This window comes from Anguilla rostrata, chromosome 7 (genome assembly GCF_018555375.3).
Source record: "Anguilla rostrata isolate EN2019 chromosome 7, ASM1855537v3, whole genome shotgun sequence".
Taxonomy (NCBI): Eukaryota; Metazoa; Chordata; class Actinopteri; order Anguilliformes; family Anguillidae; genus Anguilla; species Anguilla rostrata.
The window spans coordinates 13,989,408-14,008,748 of record NC_057939.1 but is presented as its reverse complement, the minus strand read 5'-3'; the positions used below and the strand labels follow the sequence as shown (position 1 = coordinate 14,008,748).

Below are 19,341 nucleotides of genomic sequence, written 5' to 3'. Positions count from 1 at the left end.
CCTGGTTTCCTCCCACAATCCAAAGATATTTATGTTAGGCTACTTGAGGCGGGAGAGGGGGAGCATTCACAGGGCATGGATGCAAAACAGCATGTCCAAGCATGTGCTCAGTCAACCCAACCTGTATAAATAAAAGTTAATTTGTACCCTGTATAAATAAAGGCGCTGCTGTGTGTTCAGACGCTCAGAGAAAAGATGATCCGTTGGGCCCGGAGCTATGTGACATGGCTGAGAGTTAGCGGACGTGGCGATGGCTGACCATCTGAAGCTGACAGAGAACACGTAGCTCTCACAGACAAAACAACACAGAGTACCACCATCCCTAATGCAACCAAGTACTGCTCTTGCCTTTGAAGCATGGAAGCAGAGGTGGAAAAAGGGCCATACAGGCTAATACTGCATTTTTGACTGTTACTGCTGCACACCTAGCAGTTTCAGGGTCCTAACATAAACATAGAACACACTGTACCCGTAGCCTATACGCTAGTGCAGTAGCAAGATACACAGTTATATTTATTCAGGAAACACACGCCAGAGGCACATCCGCATCTACCAAGACAGATAGCAATCCGTATAGAGCCACACTACTGTCAAATAACTTCCACTTCTATGCATAACTGTTAGCACAGAGAAAGGTTAAAACATTATTTTGGAGTTAGATAACCAAGATAACATTCAATTAATCCTGTTCCAGTAGCACCGGGTAAGACTACACACGTTCCTTCGCCACTCAGTTACTTCTGCCGTTTGGTGTATCACAGGAGTTTCTTAGAGTCCCAAACATTATGGTGCCCTGAAATGGGGGGACTATGTTTAAAAAGTGCCATAATTTCTGCATGTATAAACATACCCTTAAATAAAAGCTGAGAATGTGCACTTTAACCACCTGTGAATTGTTTGATTACGAACCTAAAATAGTGGACTACAGAGCCAAATAAAGAAAAGCTGCATTAAAGGTATGTGGCTGGAGAAAACAAGATAAAGCAGAATTAGGTCAGGCCTTCAGAGGGGCTCCACCGGCCCAAATCATCCCCCTGCAAGCCTAAAACCTCGAACATAATGTGTGAGTCACACTCATCCCTCAAAGGATCGCTATTCCAAACCCCTAAGCACTACAGTTCTGCTTCAGCAATGCACTGAAAGCAGGGCCAGACCTCTCCTCGATTACAACTACAATCTGACCCAGTGGTCCAGAGAGGACTACACGGGAAATGTATGTGTATTTACATTATAGATGCATTAGCACAGCGTCACACTCTACATCTCTCTATATTTCATGTTCTGCCGGGAATGGGCTGATTTTTCCTCATGAATTTCAGCGGTGAGATCTGCCGTTATCTCATTTCCCGGTGTCATCAGAGAGGGAAGAGCCAGTGGCGATCCTTAATGACCCTTTTCCCAAACAGAGCCTTTCTTCTGCATTGCCTGTGCTGAGACATCCACAGAAGGACCCCTAAGGAGTCAGCATTTTACCAGTACAGGGTGGTTTTCCAAGGTGGTTTAAACAACAGATTCACCAGACCTCCCCCCCTCCTTCCCCCGTTTAGTCTGGCTTTACAGACTAAAACCAGTAAAACAGAATTGCGCTGCTTTTCTTTACTGAAGCATGGCACGGCATTCAGGGAGATTCATTTAGAATAATGAGGGATCAGAGAAATGCATCAGCAAAAATCTGGCTGCCTCGCAAAACCCAATAATACTAAATCTAATTATTTAGACTGCTAACAATGCTGATTTAGTTTAACTTGTTAAGGCAACGTCAGGAAATTATTTTTCATTTACATTTTTTTTCCTTAAGGGAAATGACTATGGTGAAACATTTACATTACATTGAATCACGCCAAACTAAATTTAAACCGGTGGACAGATTGATTTATAGACTAAAACGCAACGCATGTGCACGAGGTTGAGGGAGGAATAAGAACAGAAAATGATCCGAGATTCACAGCAGAAAATAGCACAATATCTGCAGCTGTATTCAGATAATCATCACAGAGCTGTTTCAAATACCTCTAAGGGGAACTACTACAGCTCAGCAAAAAATTGGGAAAAATTAGGATGATTATATCTTATCATAGATTACTACGTGAAATTAAACTACAGGAATTTATATTTTTGGAGTCACAGAGCAGAGGGTAATAATCACCATAATGAAACTGCCACTTCACCTCCAATTCCCCCGTACACATTTATTTAAAAGGGAAAAAAGCAATGGAACCAATTCAGTGCAAAATAATTACGTCATTACAAATTACTTCCCTTTTGAGTTCTATTTTTTCTTTGTCAGTACGTATGGCACTGACTCCATAGAAAACGCCTCCTAGTCAAAGTGCTCTTTGCTCATTTTCTGAATAATGCCCACAGGAAGCATTACATCAGCGTCTTACACCACAACACGTTTTATTGCTGAAATTAGATTAAAATATGCAAGCATGGAAAAGATACAAAACACGCTTACATTCATTATTGAAGGTTAAGTACAAAGTGCACCACGGCTAATGGAAGCCATTCTTTCAAACTAGAGTCAGATATTTGTATAACTTCAATATACTGTATGAACACTCTAGCATATATAAGGGTATAGGTGAAATTATGCATAGATATGAGTTGTTTACCTGGAATTAAATTACTCATGTTTTCTTCTTCACTTGAGAGATTTACATCAACCGCCACAGAAATCAATACCCTTGATTGTGGTAATGACCTCATTGATTTCATAAAGACCTTGAAATGCCATGAACTGCTGAAACCTGTCAGTCGTAATTTAGCGACAATTATGGACAGGAAAATGGTCGGTAACCAGGCAATGCATCTTACCAATGACCTGCATAGCTTGCACTCATTAATATCCGTGGCGACACTTAAGTAATGAAATTCCATTCCCATTAGCACCAGAAGCTATGACCTTTTAAATTATTTTTCATCCAGGGGACTTTCGCACAACTGTAGGGGATGGGTAATGGCAGGACAGTTCACTGAAGAACATGAAAAGTCTCCCCAATGTTGATCAAAGGTGGTATAAACAGCCGCCCTGAAATAACCTTTTTTAAAGGTGAGGAGAATCACTGACTCAGTTGGCAAACTAATGCAAGCAGACAGTGTTGAGCTCATATCAGGCATTTTTCTGAAAGGAATCTATGTGGTTGAAAAGTAACTTGCCATTTCACACTGCTATGGAAATCTAGGCTTCAAATAATCATATTTACAGCAAAGTTACTTTGATCATATCAAAGCCTAAGTTTCAAGTTCAAATCCAAAGGCCTAAATCAATTTCAATGTGAAGGCATCAAGGCCAAAAATCACATTGTATGAATGAGAAGTGCTTTTACAACCAAAATCCACAATAGAAAGGAGCATACAACTGCAAAGCTGTTTATTTATCATCATAATGTACGTAGCTAAATAGAAACATTTGAAAACTGTCATAAAATTGATATAAATGAGCAGAGAGGCCAGCCTGCTACCAAGAGCATGACTGAGGTGCGGGTGATGGAAATCCCATGGGAAGACACTACCGAGCAGCAGCACTTTTATGTGAGACACACAGTGCGCTAGCAATCTCCTGGGCTGGAAAACTGGGGCAAAAAAATTGCTACCTTCTCAGAAATCAGGAGAAGACAAAGTACATGGCGGTGGGGAGGGGAAGGGGTTGGAAATGTTAGAAAAACAAACATGATTGAGACACAGATAGCTATGACGCAGGTGTGCGTGCATTCCCACTGCTTAGGGCGGCTAGCTCAGCCTGCACGCCACAATCCGGGTCGATCCTTGAAATGGCGTGACTTCCACGGATGTGTGAAAGCAGCAGTCTCGTCACCCACAGTCACTGAGGGGCACCGGTTGCTAGGATTTGGTCATGAAGTCAGCGCACTCCAGTCAGCTAGGCTAGCCCAGCAGACATGGGAAGTCTCGCCTCCTAGAACTCTCCCTTTCCTACAAAACCACCCACTCCCAGCTAGACAGATAAAACTCAGCAGAGCAACATCAAACTACTTCATATGAACTCTTACTTTCTCAAACTCAAAGGTATCATTTATTGTTTTTATTGTAGGTTTTTTAAAGGCTAGTCTACACATACGAAAGTGCAATATCATGGAGTATGGATGCAGTACTAAAGCAGGATGCGTGAATGGAACACATCTGCAGTCACCACCACTAATGTGTGTGTGGTTGGGGTGGAGCAGGGGAGGGAGGCACAGGCCAATTTTGTCATGCATCCAAAACAAGACTGAATGAGCTCAAAACAAGACTGAATGAGCTTGCTTTTTTTAACATAAAATCTGCAGTGCACTCTCTGCAATATGAATTATTCAGCCTGTTACAATGCTCAGTAAACGAGGAGCCGGGTCTCTCCGGGGAGGCTGAATACTGACGTACGCCTGACGTGAGAGCCAAGATGGGCGTTTGGAAACTGGAGTCACATGACCCACGTTCTGACTCAGCTTCACACAGCACCCGCTAAGTTTCAACCAAATTCACAGTGACAGAAATGCCCCAACCCCGGCCTGGTCTCCTGTGAGTTCCAAGGGAGATAATAATCGTACAGTCAAGTGCTACAGGCTTAAAACAGCTCATGCCCCAAAATCACAATGTCCCTTGGTTTAATTGTCCCTTTTCTAATAATAATAATAATAATAATAATAATTTACTAAGCCACAGTTCTGGAAAAGTCCATGGGTTGACTGTTTCAGAGTTGAATAAACAATAGTGTCACAGCTAGCTGGCTTTGCTGGGCTATGTGCATCACAAGCCAAGATTTGTTTGAATGTTTTCATATAAAATTGTCTGTTGCCCATAATTTGCAGTATTGTACTAAACTTGTTTTGTGTTTTTATTTTATTTGGGAATTTAATTAGAAACGTGTCCATCCTATTGTCCCATAGGATCAAGAATGTATTCTTCAACTGCAAGCTGTTGGTGGGAGACCACCTCATCGTGAGAGCCATGTACAAATCATGTACTGTCTTGCACTCTGACATGTTAGCACATAATGTCGTATGACATGTTCCCTATGACATCTGAAAAAGGTGACTGCCTGAAAACAAAGGTTTAAAGATGTAAAGAGTATTGCTTTTCAAGGTAATTCACCCGAGGATTGTTTTGATCACGTGAGATTATTTTTTTACATACGGAATCACAACCTTTAAAGGTTAGCCCAAGGTAGGAGGGCTTACATAATGCATTGCAGACGTTGCCTCAGCATTGTCTGCAGGAAGCCCCTGTGAAGAAAGGATATAGGAAGACCTTTCCTGAGGTGAACCCATGCCCAATCAAATGGACAGTGACATTTATAAAGTTCAGAAGGGCAAAAATACAGCAGGGACAATGACACACTGAACAAAAGCATATTGTGCCCAAGGAGGACAGAGTGCTAAGGTCGAGGGGCGAGGGGAGTGGTTGGGGGAAGTGGAGGAAGAAGAAGGGGGTGGGGGGTGAAACAGTTTGGAGGTACTGGTTGGGGGAGCTAGAGCAAGTTGGTTATGAAAGACTGGTGGAATGAATAGCCTGTAGACAGAAGCAGACAAAATCTGGCCCTTTTTGCTCCATTAAATTGACGATATCAGCTTCTAAATGTATACTTCATCTGCAGTTTCCCATATGACAGTGTGTATGATTATGAATGAGTGAATGCAGTTTGCGTGATGACAAATGCGTCCTACAAAGAGCACATTAATCGATGAAACCAGAGAGGTGTCTCATCAGCTTTTTGCTCTGTGCTAAGGTGAAAAAATCTCCCCTTCCTGTCCTTCGAGACCTGCCCCTTCAGCCATGCGAAGGCTCACATCATGCTTCTGCACATAGAAGAGTTTTCAGAGATCCACAGGGAGGGGACCAAGATAAATCGTTCTCTGCAATATTTATGAGCTTTATTCAAAATTAATTAAGCAGAAAAACTTTCTAGAGATAGTCTCTGTTCAGAGAGCAGGCTCCCACCACTCTCTCGCTTTCTCTGGCTTTCTCTCTCTCTCTCTCTCTCTCTGAGTGAAGGGGGATTAGAACACATTTCTATTGGAAATAGATTTTTCATTTCCCATTGTCATTTCAGGTGTTGTTTTCATTTCTGCCATTTCCCTTTTTTCTGACAGACCTATTTCCCTTCAGAAAACCAACAATTTGAGAATCCATTCAGAGTCAATCTTTACAATCAAACAGTAATTTCATATCTATCAAACGCTCTCGGCTGATATATCAACATACTAATAACCGAAGGACCCTGGTGCGCACACGCACACACACCCAAACACACACACACACACACACCTATATACACACACAGTCATGGACCCACACAAACAGAAATGTGCACCCACATGCAAGGATTTAAATATACACAAACACACATGCACACCCAAGCATGCACACATGATTTCTGCGCTGCACAGCTAAATGCTGTGATTTCTGCACTTTCGCTGTGTTGCTAAGATTGCTGTATTAACACAGGAAGGCTATTGCAGTTACATGAGAAAAGGCACAAGCCAGAACGCTATTTCAGAAAATGGAGGAGCTCAGAGACATGAAAGCATCGATGCTGAGATATTACATTCTCACCTGATACACAACCCTGAATGTCAGGAGAGTGACCTGCATGTCTGGAACATAAAACTCGACGCTTTGATCCCCCAAATGGCAGAGAAAGAGAAGAAAGGCGCCGCAAAGCAAAAACACAGAAAACACAATAAATCACGGACCTTCAATGCAATGCTTCCATTTCCAATAAAGAGAATGGACAAGCTTTATAAAAGCCTAGAGCAGTGATATTTGAAAACGCAGCATCATCATCTAAAGAGTGAACTCTCACCAAGCTAGTACATTATGTTCTTTTTCTTCACATTTAAAAAAATGAAGAATACTGGTTTGTCTGAGCATAGAGACAGCATTGTTTGTCTGTGGCTTATAGTCTCCTGTTTCACCTAGAATTACAGAACTAACAGAAGGACTTTCATGCCTTTCTTGATTTGGGGAAATCACGCTTCTCCCAACAAAAAACCACACCTACTCCATATTCAAAATGGATCATTTACATTTCATACAAAATGCATGAGCATTTGATAACATTAATGCAATGCAACAGACCTAGATTTAACAAGATGTTAAGCAAAAACAACCACAACATAAATGCTTTATGTATAAGTAATACATTTGACCAGTCTCATGTATGTTGTTGAGTTGTACACTTCCAAAGCCTGTCAGAAAACAAGCAGAAAGAAGCTGGCAGAAAGGCTCACCTTTCTCCTAGCTTCATTGTAGGGGTAGAAAGGGGTCTACTGCGGGCGAGCGTTTGTCACCCGTGAGGGCTTCAGGTTCCATTCCAAGGTGAGGCACTGCCCGTATGCCTTGTAAATGGTATGGTTATGTTTACCAAACCTCTCCCTGCCCTGCTAAATGTAGTCAGCACCTGCCTGTCTTATTGTGGTCTGTGCATCCTGTTTCCCAGACAAACTGTCAAACGTCAGTACCGGGCACAGCCTGCACACTGGCCACCTGTCAAGACAGTCAATCTGTAATGAAAGCACTTCTCCCTGGGGATAGGACTTATGATGCAGACGCACAACTAATCCCTCCCTCCACTGCCTCAGGACCTGGGCACCGCTGGGCGAGGCTCTGTCTAGGATTGTAATGACAACGGACAGAGACAGCCTGCAGAGGAAGGGGCAAGAACTCATCACTCCAGCCACCAGCTGTGTGACTGCCCCCTTTAAGAAAGCCTCGCATGTGTGGTGACAACCATGTACTTAACTGAGATAAGTATGCATGGACCACTTCACCCTGATAATAGGAAGGCATTTTGCTTATCACATGTTTTTCTTTTGTGTAATATTAAGAACACCTATCGCACACCTATTGAACAGGGGTTGTCCACTCCTTTTGACTGCAAGGCCTTTGAGCATTCATTATCTCAGCTCAGAACAGGGTTGACGGCAGACCGGTTGTCGACAAATTGACGTGGTGCACCTGCCCTCACGTAATCGTGCTGAGGAAGACTGTGGCTGGAAAACAGTGTGTTCTTCTCTCTCAGAGCACTGCAGTGCCAAAGAGGCAGAGAGATTCAGCCAGTCCATCAAAGCTAGCAGAATCTTCTCCATGTGGGAACACAACCGTGCCGATTTCCACACAAACAGGGTTGAGCAGAACTCTGGGAAGCTGAACACGGGTGATGGTAAACAAAAAAAGAAACTAGCAACAAAAAAAAAAGAAAGAAAGCTTGTGGTTTCCGCTCCCTGGTTAGCACTCAAATTACAGCCTAATTCCCATCCCCAGGTCTGCACTCCCTGTTCACTCAGACCCAGGCTAGTTTCTGGTTACTCAAGACTTGGCACGATGTACGTTTGGCCACACAATGCAACATCTATTGGTCAGTGAGGGGAAGCGGGACCATGGGAGACGTGCAGCGGGGGTGGTGAAGGGTAGGGGGGTGTGTCTGCAAGGCAGGCCCTCCCTCAGCTCCCCAGGCACTACAGAGCAGCTGCAGCGCAGCCCAGGAAACAGCCACGTCATGCTCCCAAGCACCCAGAAAGAAACGGGCTTTATGGAAATCTCTAGCTGTAGGAATCATTTTTTCAAGTAAAATGATCAGGGCTCTTGGGTGAATTTGAATGCAACCGAGGCAAGCGAAATGTTAACTCGACCAAAAAAAAACACAGTAACGCTCCCGAGATCAGACGTTTGCTCTGTATCAAAGAAAAAAAAAGTCTAGCACTGCGTGACACTGTTATGATCAGCTGCATGCTCTTGTGTTGATTACACCCTGGGCTGCTACCCATCTGTGGGGAAAAATGCATCTGATAAATGTTAATCAAACACAGTTCACTGATCAGAATATAGGCACAGAGACACACATGCTGTACTTAGATAACTGCAGGAGGGCACAGAAAAAACAGTGTGTGTTTGTGCCTGGGACATGGGAGTCAAATACTGGAAGACCGGACCCCGTACTCGGTCACTGCTGTGGACCTGGTCGTGAATATCAGACCCTGTCCCCTGAATACAGGGCCGACTGGTTCACACACATGTCTGCCATCTTAGATTGTTTTGGACATGGTCCATTTCAAACACCGGTGGATTGTGGCTCTGGCAATACATACTTATTTACACAGTCCCTGCTGGCTCTCTCTGTTTCTGGCTGTAGGCCATTGACGTGTGGAGAAGGCAGCAAGGTTTGTCTAAGATGCCGGGCACCACCAAAGACCCAGTGTCCTCTACTAATCATCATGCTATCTGCTCACATGACAGCAACAGGCCAATGGTCTCTCTCCAATTGAATGGTTCTCAGGCCAAGAAAATTACTCTTAGCTGTTCTTAAAAGATTCAGGAGCAACTGTGCTCAGTGCTCACCAATGCGCAAATAAATCTAAGAAGTCACAGAGACTTCCTAAATGGGCTTCCTAAATATCGCATCTCCTATCAGGGATGTAAAAGAAAACTAAAGTCCCCTTAGCCTCAGATGAGGTCAAATCCACAGAACATCTTCAATGTCATAGATCTGTAATACAATGTCAGTTGTGGATGGGAAGGTTTTCTGAATGCATGACCTGTGTTTTTCCATGAAGCTACTTATATGCTGAATTAAGAACATTTCTTATTAACCTTTTCAATTAGCAGGACTAAATTATTCTCTCTGCAACATAATGTTCCCTCAGTAACATAAATGCAGTGGTTTTGAGATGCCTGTCCTTAAAGTCCAGCTCCAACATAAAAGCATTTGGTTACAAACAATTTTCAATTAATTTCAATTCATTCATTCAGCCAACACCCACTGGGACTGGCAAACCTCAGTGATTCACTGGAAAAGAGGAAAAGGCTCACAAAAAACTCAATTAGTAGAGCTGAATTGAGGAGGCAACGTTTCTGGCATGGTGATATTCAATTACCTCAGGCATTCTCTTGACTAAGCATTGCAAATCCTCCTGTCAGAAGAACATTGGCCTGGATCATTATCGACAGCAATTTTACAGTGCTTAAATAAGCCTAAAATTGTACATTAAAGAAAATAAACACATTTTCAACAGTTGACAACTCTGTATTCCTTGTGACAGTAGAGATTCATGACGGCATACACACAGAGCAGAACCCCACAGGACGAGAATAAAGATGATTCAAACACTGAACGGATAAGAGCGAGCACAAATTGTATCTTGCCATCATGTTTTATTTGAGTGCCCAAACAATCCACAATTTGTTTGGCGCACTCTGTCTAAACGTCCTACCATTGCTTTGGTCTCCACTTGGCTGACATATACAGTATTAATTGGATTAGACCAAACCTTGTTGTACCTTTAAGACTTCAGGCACAGAGAGGGTATCATGTAATTTTAAAAGTTTACATTATTTATAACCCAGAGTCAGTGAAATAAATCATGTTAAAAGTGCCTCTTGGATTTCCACATAATGTATTATGTGATGAATTTTTAATTGAATCTGAAAAACCAAGGAACATGGGGCATTGGGGATATAATACAGAAAAATTACATTTTGTAATGCTGAAAATGAAGAAAAAAACAAACAAGTAGTTTGATACTGAATCAAATGATGTTGACCTACATCAAGACAAATCAGAAAATTGATATTGTGAGAATTGTTTGTTGCAAATACTTGTAAACAGGATTCTTTGAATTTGAATACAGCACTTAATATAAAGCAATGAAAAAAGTCTGTTTCATAAACTTGCCTCAAAACCCAAACAGAATGTCGCCTCACATAAAACATTTTTCTGTCTGGCCCATTGTGCAATTAAGATTTTTCTTTTCAGAGAAAATCATATGGAGCACTCCATAATTACAGATAAGGGAGCATTTCCTAACTCAGGAAATATTCTCACTCCTTAAACCAATTGACCAAATTTACTTAAGCAAGGCCATTACCATTAGAGCAGATATTGATCTGGTTTTGGATCCTGAGCTCTATGGTGACTGAGGCAATGCCTTGCATTTCAAAGGGCGACCATAAAAGCCTTAGAAATATGAGAATTCTGTTCTGCTCCTTGTCCTTTGGCTCAAGTTCAGGGTGATAGACACTGTACTCTGCACAAACACAGGACATGATCTGAGGAGCTGGAGAACAGCTTTCTCTCCACTGGGCACAGCAACAGGAGACAGCAGAGGCTCAAATGTCACTCAGCATAAAGTATGAAGCTCTGATATGTTAGAAAATGAATACAGTCACAAATGCAATGAATAACTGTATACAGAAGATCACATAATGATAGACTCTTGCAGGAAACTTCATGACTGGGCAAGTGGGTACATGCACGTACACGTACACACACACGCATGCACGCACGCATGCACACACACACACATGCACACGCACATGTATAGATAGATATATAGTATAGATACACTTGTACAAGTGAGTACAAAAACCCGAACATAATCAAGTGCATGTGTGTGCAGACACACAAGTGCATGCACATGGAAACACAAGTGCACACATGCATGCATATATAACCATACATGCACAGATGCATGGAAATGCAGCCAGGGTTGAAGGTGACATGACTGCAGTGTTATAGGGATTTACATCAAATAAAATGTTTTGTTTCTTCGTCTTCATCAAAATTCCTGTACAGAATGACACTGCTGCAATGAGCTCGGGTTCCCACCTTTTCTTGCCCTCCCATCTCACCCTGTCACTTCCTCTGAGTTTCCATCTTTCTTTCATCACTCTCTCCAGTCTCTCTCATTAGCGTTCCATAGACGAGACGTGGGCTCACTATCTCACAGTTTACTACAGTAGTATCGCCTTTCATACTGCTGGTAGAAACATTCATTATAATCCTGTTCCACATTCTCCAAAACAGAAGACTTCATCAGAGCCCCGTTCCCGCTGCTCCAGATCAAAACAAGACAAGAGCCACAAGGAAGAACACTGCATGTCGCCACGGCGACCGACCCAGGAAGTAACAGATTGCAGTGAGCTGTTGAGTGCTGACTAACTTCCACAAAGTTCAGCGATTGGGCAACTCTATTCGTTCAGAAACCACAATCTTGTTATCCAAAATTTAATGTCTTTCTGAAGTCTTTCTCTCTGGCTAGTTGAATATGATCATTTGGCGGTCTGAGTGAGGAAAGAGGAGGTAGGAGCCATAAAACCAGGAACTGAAAGAGAACAGCCATCATATTCAGCGCAGCAGGCAGGAGTACACTTTCCTGCCCTCATCTGAAGGGCAGTTCAGTAAATAAACAAATGAGATTTGCAGTCTGTCCAGATGGCCCTCTCAGGGCTGAACAGAATGGGAGGGGTCCAGCATGAGTGTGAGTGCATGTGAAAGTGTGAATGTGTGAGTGCAAATATATGTGTATGTACCACTGTGTTTGTGTGTGTGTGTGTGTGATCAATGCAATGATGTATGTGAATGTGATTACGAGCGTTTATGCATAATGTATGACTGTTTGTGTGTTTGAGTATGTCAATTTGAAACTAAGTGTGTGGGGGAGTTCAAGAGCAGAGGAAACCCTTCTTTGAAAATGGAAGACAAATCTCCCTCAGTATTGTGACCATAGAATTAAACCATGGACTGAGAGCAAAAGATGAAACAAATATGGCGTCCCACGACTCTCGTAGAGGGTAGACAATATTTGTACATTAATTTGTTTGTGTGTCATGACGTACTTGTTTTCCTTCAGGCATCTAGTCTACTTCTCTCTGAAGTGAGGGACTAACCCCCGTTCGTCTACACTGCTGAAGCAAGAAACTGATGTCGTCACTGAAGGGAAAGGACAGGCAGCACGCATCTACCACAGACACAAGCCCTCACAGAGAATTACCCGCGCACGTGCGTGAGCACAGTGATCCGGCTCAACATCCAAAGGCACAAGACGCTGACTGTCGCAGTAGCTGACTGGTCAGTTTGGCCCGACGTTCCGCTGACCCTCAGGGGCTGAGGGCAGTGCTATGTGGCACTCACTCACTTACCACAGGAACTCGCACGAGGCACTGACAATAATATCATTTAACATCACATAAGCTTAACGCGCATGTAAATTACCATGCAAAAGGGTCTAAGAATTGCTAAACTTGCTGCTTTACTCAGAGGACTGCAGTCAAAAAAAAACTGCACTGTGAATTAGGCCTGTAGTTTGACTGTTGCCTGTAAATGACGAGACCTGTATGGGCCGCAATGACATCTGACCACTGAAAATTCCTCCCCTGGATAAAGTCTACCTGACTTTGCCTTTGTGGAGGGATTTCAGTCTCCAGACCACAAACTGGACACTCCTCCATTCCTCAACCCTGGAAAATCAGGTCGAAGTCACTTCTTCATGCGTGAGACACATTAATTGCAAGATTTCTGGACAAGTAGTAAGTTCACCTCCTAGGACAGACGTTCTTAGTGTCAGAAAACGCTTGGATGAATGCCTGGCAGCAGGAAATAGCCTTGCTTATCGGGGTACAGAGTTTCCACCTGTCATTTTGTATAACTAATGGAGTTAGATGCACTTGTTTTCTTGCTTGCAAAAAAATTAAATCCTTACAGTTTTGCAAATAGAAAGCAAAACTGATTGCGTTTTAAAATCCAGTGAGGCAGCCAGTTACACTCCCAACTTTTGCTTGGCTAAAAAAAGGGAGGTAGCAGCCTTTGACAAGCTTCTACAGGTTTTACACGCTCTGTAGGCTCAGACAGAGGCTCGGTGTGGGAAGGCATTACGCAGTGAGAGCAGAATGACACATCGGTAAATACACCTGCGTCCAGAACACAAAGCCCTGAGCCTCGCTGGGGGAGGAGGGAGCACTGTGCGTGGAGCGTGGGCTCACTGGAGAGGCTCGTCAATGCTGGTATTTTCGTGACGTGACCGGAGGCAAGGAGTGTATAGCTCAAAGCGCGCGGCACACCTGGAAAATGGGCTGGATTAACTGAATATATTCTCAGTAGGTGTGGTGCAGCTGGATTTATTAATAGCCAATCAAATTACCTCTTTTCATTCCCTTTACGAGCCATGCACATTGCGCAAAGGGTACTGCCAATTTTAGTAGTCTATGGCTGCATTGGAATACGAGGATAATGATATACTAATCAGCTGTTTCTCACAAGACATTCTTTTGCAGGAGGTGCAGATTTCGGCTGTCACTTCTTTTCAAATATTGAGTTTGAATCTCATAAATAATATAATTTTGTTCATGATTGTTCGCATTTTCTACTGTCAGAATTGCCAAACGTTTATTATGGGCCAGTTTTAACTTGCCTGTAAGCTTGTAAACAACTTGCATGTAGCTAAATAGCTTACACGTGCCATGCAAAAACTAAGAAATAATGACAGCAGTATATTGAAGTCCATACAATGCCAGTGATTCTGTCCACAACAGTAAAATGACAGCATTAGCTTTGGCATGCCATAAAAACGTTACGTCTTGAGAACAGGCTCCCCTAATGACCTAATCGTGTCCAATGACTCCCTCGGCTGAATGACCTCGACATTTGAAAAGGTGACTGATTGGGCCTATAATGATACAACGGTGAGGCGTGATATAACCGAGACACTGCACTGAATCCAAAGAACTGAGGGCCACTTCACTTCCCCAACGTCAAGGACAATGAAAAAGTAGCGGGCACTTCAGCTGACGGCGAGGAAGCTTTCTGTCAAAGTTAATTAGAGGCAAAAGGAAGCCAATTTCACTGGCTCTTCTTGTGCCTGTATCTGACAAACTGTAGACACTGCTTTTTCCCCCCCATCAAACAGTACTGAACAGCTGGACTGAACATACCCAAAACAAGCAAGAGATGCCAATGAGACTTTTGAGAGTAGTTAAGAGAGAAAAGGCTCAACCAAGTACCCAGGATAAACCATCAACACTAAACTATTTTAATAAAGTTCAGAATTCCAAGCAATGTTAAATTGAACTTCCTTTATTTTGAGTAAAATGGAACTCGCTCACCACACTTTACAGTATCAGACAGGCACTATATAAGTACTGCAACAACTAATCTTTCTAAACTAAACAGCTATCTTTAAAATCCCCCAGGTTCAATCAAAAAATGATAGGACTCCCAACACTGACAATGTCCTAGCACAACCTCCAAGCTAACCAGTGCCTGTACAATATTTGCCCTGATTTAATGCTGGCATTCTGTTGCATTCTGTGCCCGAGATGTTTTGTAGCTGTGGTTGAGGAAGCGATTACATCATTGCGCGCGAGGTTGGGCACCGCGAGGTTGGGCACCGCAGTCTTGCGACGCCCGCTGCCACTCGGCAGTATTGCGATAGTGTCATGTGACCCAGCCACGCCTCTCACCTCCCCCGCTTTCTTTCTCCTCCTCTTCGATGCTGTTCTTGATGCTTTCGTACTCCTCGTCGATGTTCTGGTTCCCCCGGATCTGGCTCAAGACCCGCCGGGCCTGCGGGGTTTGGCCCTTCTGGATCAGCCAGCGGGGGCTCTCTGGCAGAAAGAGGAACCCGAAGAACTGCAGGACCGCCGGAGCCACCGACAGACCCAGCATGTACCTGAGGCAGAGCACAGAGCGTCGGTAAAGATAAGATGTGAACGGGAGAGGGAGAGATGGATAACAGAAAGGAGAGAATCAATACAATTGATAGGGTAGAACTGATAAAAACAGGCAGTGAGAGGGAACAGTGAAGAGAACAATTGAGTGAGAGCAATAGGGAGTCAGATGCAAAAATAGGGAGGAGTGTGTCATGCTCAAAAAGTAGCCTAATCACAGTAATCTGAACCTCTTTTTATCATTTACTGTTTGTGTAATGTTACCAGCCACACTCACAAGCAAACCTATACAGACTCAGTAGACCCCAAGATGCATGCTCTCTGCATAACACTATAATAAGCAAGTTGTAATATTCTGTAATATAAATAAAATTCATTACATTTTTCCTTCAGAAGTTTACGTCTGTGCTTCACTGAAAGCAGAAACTTCATTGCACTTGTACTATAATGTAAGACAGGGTTGCAACAGCATTGGCATCAGCTAATAAAATATTTGTTACCAATATTGGCCCCAGAATTTTTTATATTGCACACCCCTACTTCTGACCCCCCATTAAGTCATCACCACAGGAAGTCAGACAATGTGACAGATGAGGTATCACATACTGAACCCTCTCCATGTCACCAAGGGAAAATTAGAATAACTGAACACGTGGATTTGGGGAAGCAGCACATACCTGCCATATTGTCACAACTCGGAAAGAAGGCATCTCACAGCCAAGGCTGAGAAGCCTAATTCTGGTGAAGTTTTCTAGACACTTAGAAATGACTAGGATGTGCGCAGTGATTTACATGTGGTTGGACCCCATCCGATGCAAATCCTAACCATTAGAGACTATCGCAGAGCTGGAAATATCTCTTCCAGTGCTCCGCCTTTTGAACCATAGGAGGTTTAATGACATGAAAATGAGCAGAACGAGTGTGACAAGTGGAGGCGCACTATTCAAGGCTTAAAATCAGTATGCAGCCCAGCTTCAAGACTCTATAGAGTCCCGGAAAGGCGGCGATATGTACTGATAGAGCTATTTAAGCCCCTGAAAAAGCATCTTTTCTCACAAAAATAAGCCGAGGGTCCTTGACAGATCAACATGTACTGACACAATTCATCTGTTGACGAATGACGGAATCAGCCACATTAAACCGAAACAGTCTCACGTCCTTCAGTCGGCACTTAATCATCTGCCTGATTCAAAATGGGAGAGTGAGCGCATCAGTGCAGGATGTTTATCTGACACGAGGCTCGATCTCTTCCTTTAACAATATTTCACTGCCACCGTGCAAAGGGCTTGAGGAGAGATTCAGATGTCAGAGACGCATTCTGATTCACACCCTCAGTCTGGACACTGACGGGAAGAGACAGAGCTCCATCTGCGATGATCAGAAACGACATTATAGATGGAGTGAAGAGCACGCTCACACAAAAACACACACACACACACACCACTATCGCAGCGGTTAAAGAACACACACGAGCACAAACACAAAACAATACAGCAGGATTAAAAGACCACACATGCACACACACACACACAGACACATGCACATGAAAATATACAAAATACTATAGCTGGGGTTCAACAGCCCACAGTGGGTTACTGAGAAGACAGCTGTTGGCAATCAGTTTCCATTCACGGTTGCACGTGAAAGCAAGCCTGAATCACTGATCTTGAATCAATGTAAAGCTAATGAATGGTTTTTAATGAAAATGTTTATGTGCGTGTGCTACAGTAAATCTACCACCCGTCTATGCCCTGTGAACACTGATGTCCATAGCACCACCAACATTCTGTGTTCCCACCAAATTTTCATATGGGGAATATCTGCCATAAATGTAAAGCACAATGAGCTTGTAATCTTTCAGCCTGGCTCCAAGGTAGAATTACAGAAGGTCTGAGGCCACCAAAGCAGGGAACAAACTGCGGCATATGCTGTTCACATTACTGGAAGTGTTATACAGGTACACAGGGCTTCCATTAATGGAAGGACAGCGTCTGAAAACTCTGCACACAACCAAAAATAACTCTGTGCATAATATACAGGCAAGCTTTTTAAAATTCATGCTCATGGTTTTTTCAATCTAGTTCCCACCCCCAAAAATGAAAAGAACCTGTAGTGCAGCTGAAAATCTCAGTCTGTCCAACGGGAGCATGTGGTGAGTTAGCCATTGTTGCAGGACTGTGCTTTCAGTGCGTGGGATTAGCAAAGCTGTGGTGTTGTGTGTTTAAAGAACTGGATTTGTGAACGGCGTGATGTGGGACCAACAGGAAGCCCAGCTCTGACGTGCTGCCTGGCTCAGTAAACATAGCACAGATACATTCACTGAGGGGTGAGAATAGGCAAAACACGCTACCAAACACACTGATCTTCCATCATCAACAGGGGGCACCGGTTAACAAATCGTACCTCCAGCCATCATGGTGCAGGTAGCTGAAGGCCCCGTCAATGATGCTGGCAATAAACTGACCACCTGTGATGAAGAGGTTGTTGACGGTGACCAGCTGGCCCCTCAGGTGGGAGGGTGAGCATTCTGCGATGTAGACTGGGACGGTCATGGAGGCAATGCCTGTTGAGAGAGAGAGAGAGAAAATGTTATCCAAAGTTCTAGTCCCAAGTTTTTCGTTTTTTCCTGAGTCAATACCCCGAGTGCACCTCTGTGCTATTCACAGTCCCCATTTCCCTTATTTCCTAACTTGTTATTCTGAGCCGTGATTTTCCCCCTTTCTTTTTGTACTTCCCCATCTGTCCTTTTGTTTTTGTGACTGCGGTTCTGCCTTGTCTACATGTGGCGTTCGCTCAATGCAATCCCCAAACTGCACTTCCAGACAGACAGCACATCACTATGGCAGCACAGCAACACTTTAGGTGAACCACAAAAAAGGATTTATCATGCCTGTGATCCAAAAGGAAAAAGGCATATTTCTTGGGGATGGTCTTACCCATCTGTGCTCCATTACAATGGCGAGGATTCAGGAGTCCAGTGGGAGAGTAAACCTGAACTATTGGATTGAGCATCAGTTCAGTTCACTTCAATTAAAATGCTTTATTTGCATGGCATAGCATTGCAGCAGTACATTGGCAAAAGAAAACAACAGCCCGACATAAAACTGAGTAAGAAATCAATATGGTCACAGCATGAAATATAAATTGTTATAACAGCAATGAGGATTCTGCTATTGGACAATAAACAAGCAGAAAAAAACTATCCAACAGTAATATCGATAATGTCATCCCTGTGTGTAACTTCATATGCATTGAGCCCAGTGGTTCATATCCAGTCACTAAATCTGTGATTCAGCTATGCCCTTCTCAAAGAAACTGACAGAGCAATTAAGAGTGCTTCCAATAAAATGATAATGTCAGGCTCAGTTTATCTCAACTGATAAAACCCTTATATTCAGCAGGCATTCAGGGATTTTAATGTCAATGAAAAATGTGGTATTTTGGAAAAGAGTTGACTGTTGTTCTTCCTAAAAACATGAAACGTGACTAGTAGTACTTTCTTCCTTATTAGGGCAATTCCAGGCAATAATATGAATACATATTTTTAAAACCTCATAGTAAACATTCATATATTTAATCTCGGGCTACACCCCAGTTACAATGCAGCTATATACACACTTTTCATGAGGAACAGACAAGGTATAGGCCTAGGCCTGTTTATCCAGAGTCATCAAACAAGACGACGCCGCTTGCGATAAGTCTATTAATAGTCCGCGCGCTCTTTCGTGTAGCTCTCAGCTGCCTGGAGGACAACGTACCTGTTGCCATGGGAACACCCTCAATGTGCGACTTGCGCAGAGGTTAATCAATAACAACAGAAGAGGAGCTTCATTGGCGCTTCACTGGGTTGCGAAAACACGACAGTGGAGTGTATTCCGCGGGGGGAAAAAGTTAGCATGTTCCGAA

General features: G+C 43.2%; 1 protein-coding gene across 4 annotated transcripts in view; it reads right to left on the bottom strand.

Moving 5' to 3' along the window:
• LOC135259082 (proton myo-inositol cotransporter-like) overlaps positions 1-19,341 on the bottom strand; it is a 47,338-nt gene that overhangs the window by 18,727 nt on the left and 9,270 nt on the right. For all 4 annotated transcript variants that reach the window (XR_010331189.1, XM_064342976.1, XM_064342977.1 and 1 more), the window contains exons 2-3: positions 17,839-17,998; positions 15,229-15,437 (exon numbers count right to left, since the gene is read on the bottom strand). Coding sequence is in view for 3 of the 4 variants with exons in the window: in XM_064342976.1 (XP_064199046.1) it covers positions 15,229-15,437; positions 17,839-17,998 (369 nt within the window). In the remaining variant the exon portion in view is untranslated. The remainder of the gene's footprint in view (positions 1-15,228; positions 15,438-17,838; positions 17,999-19,341) is intronic.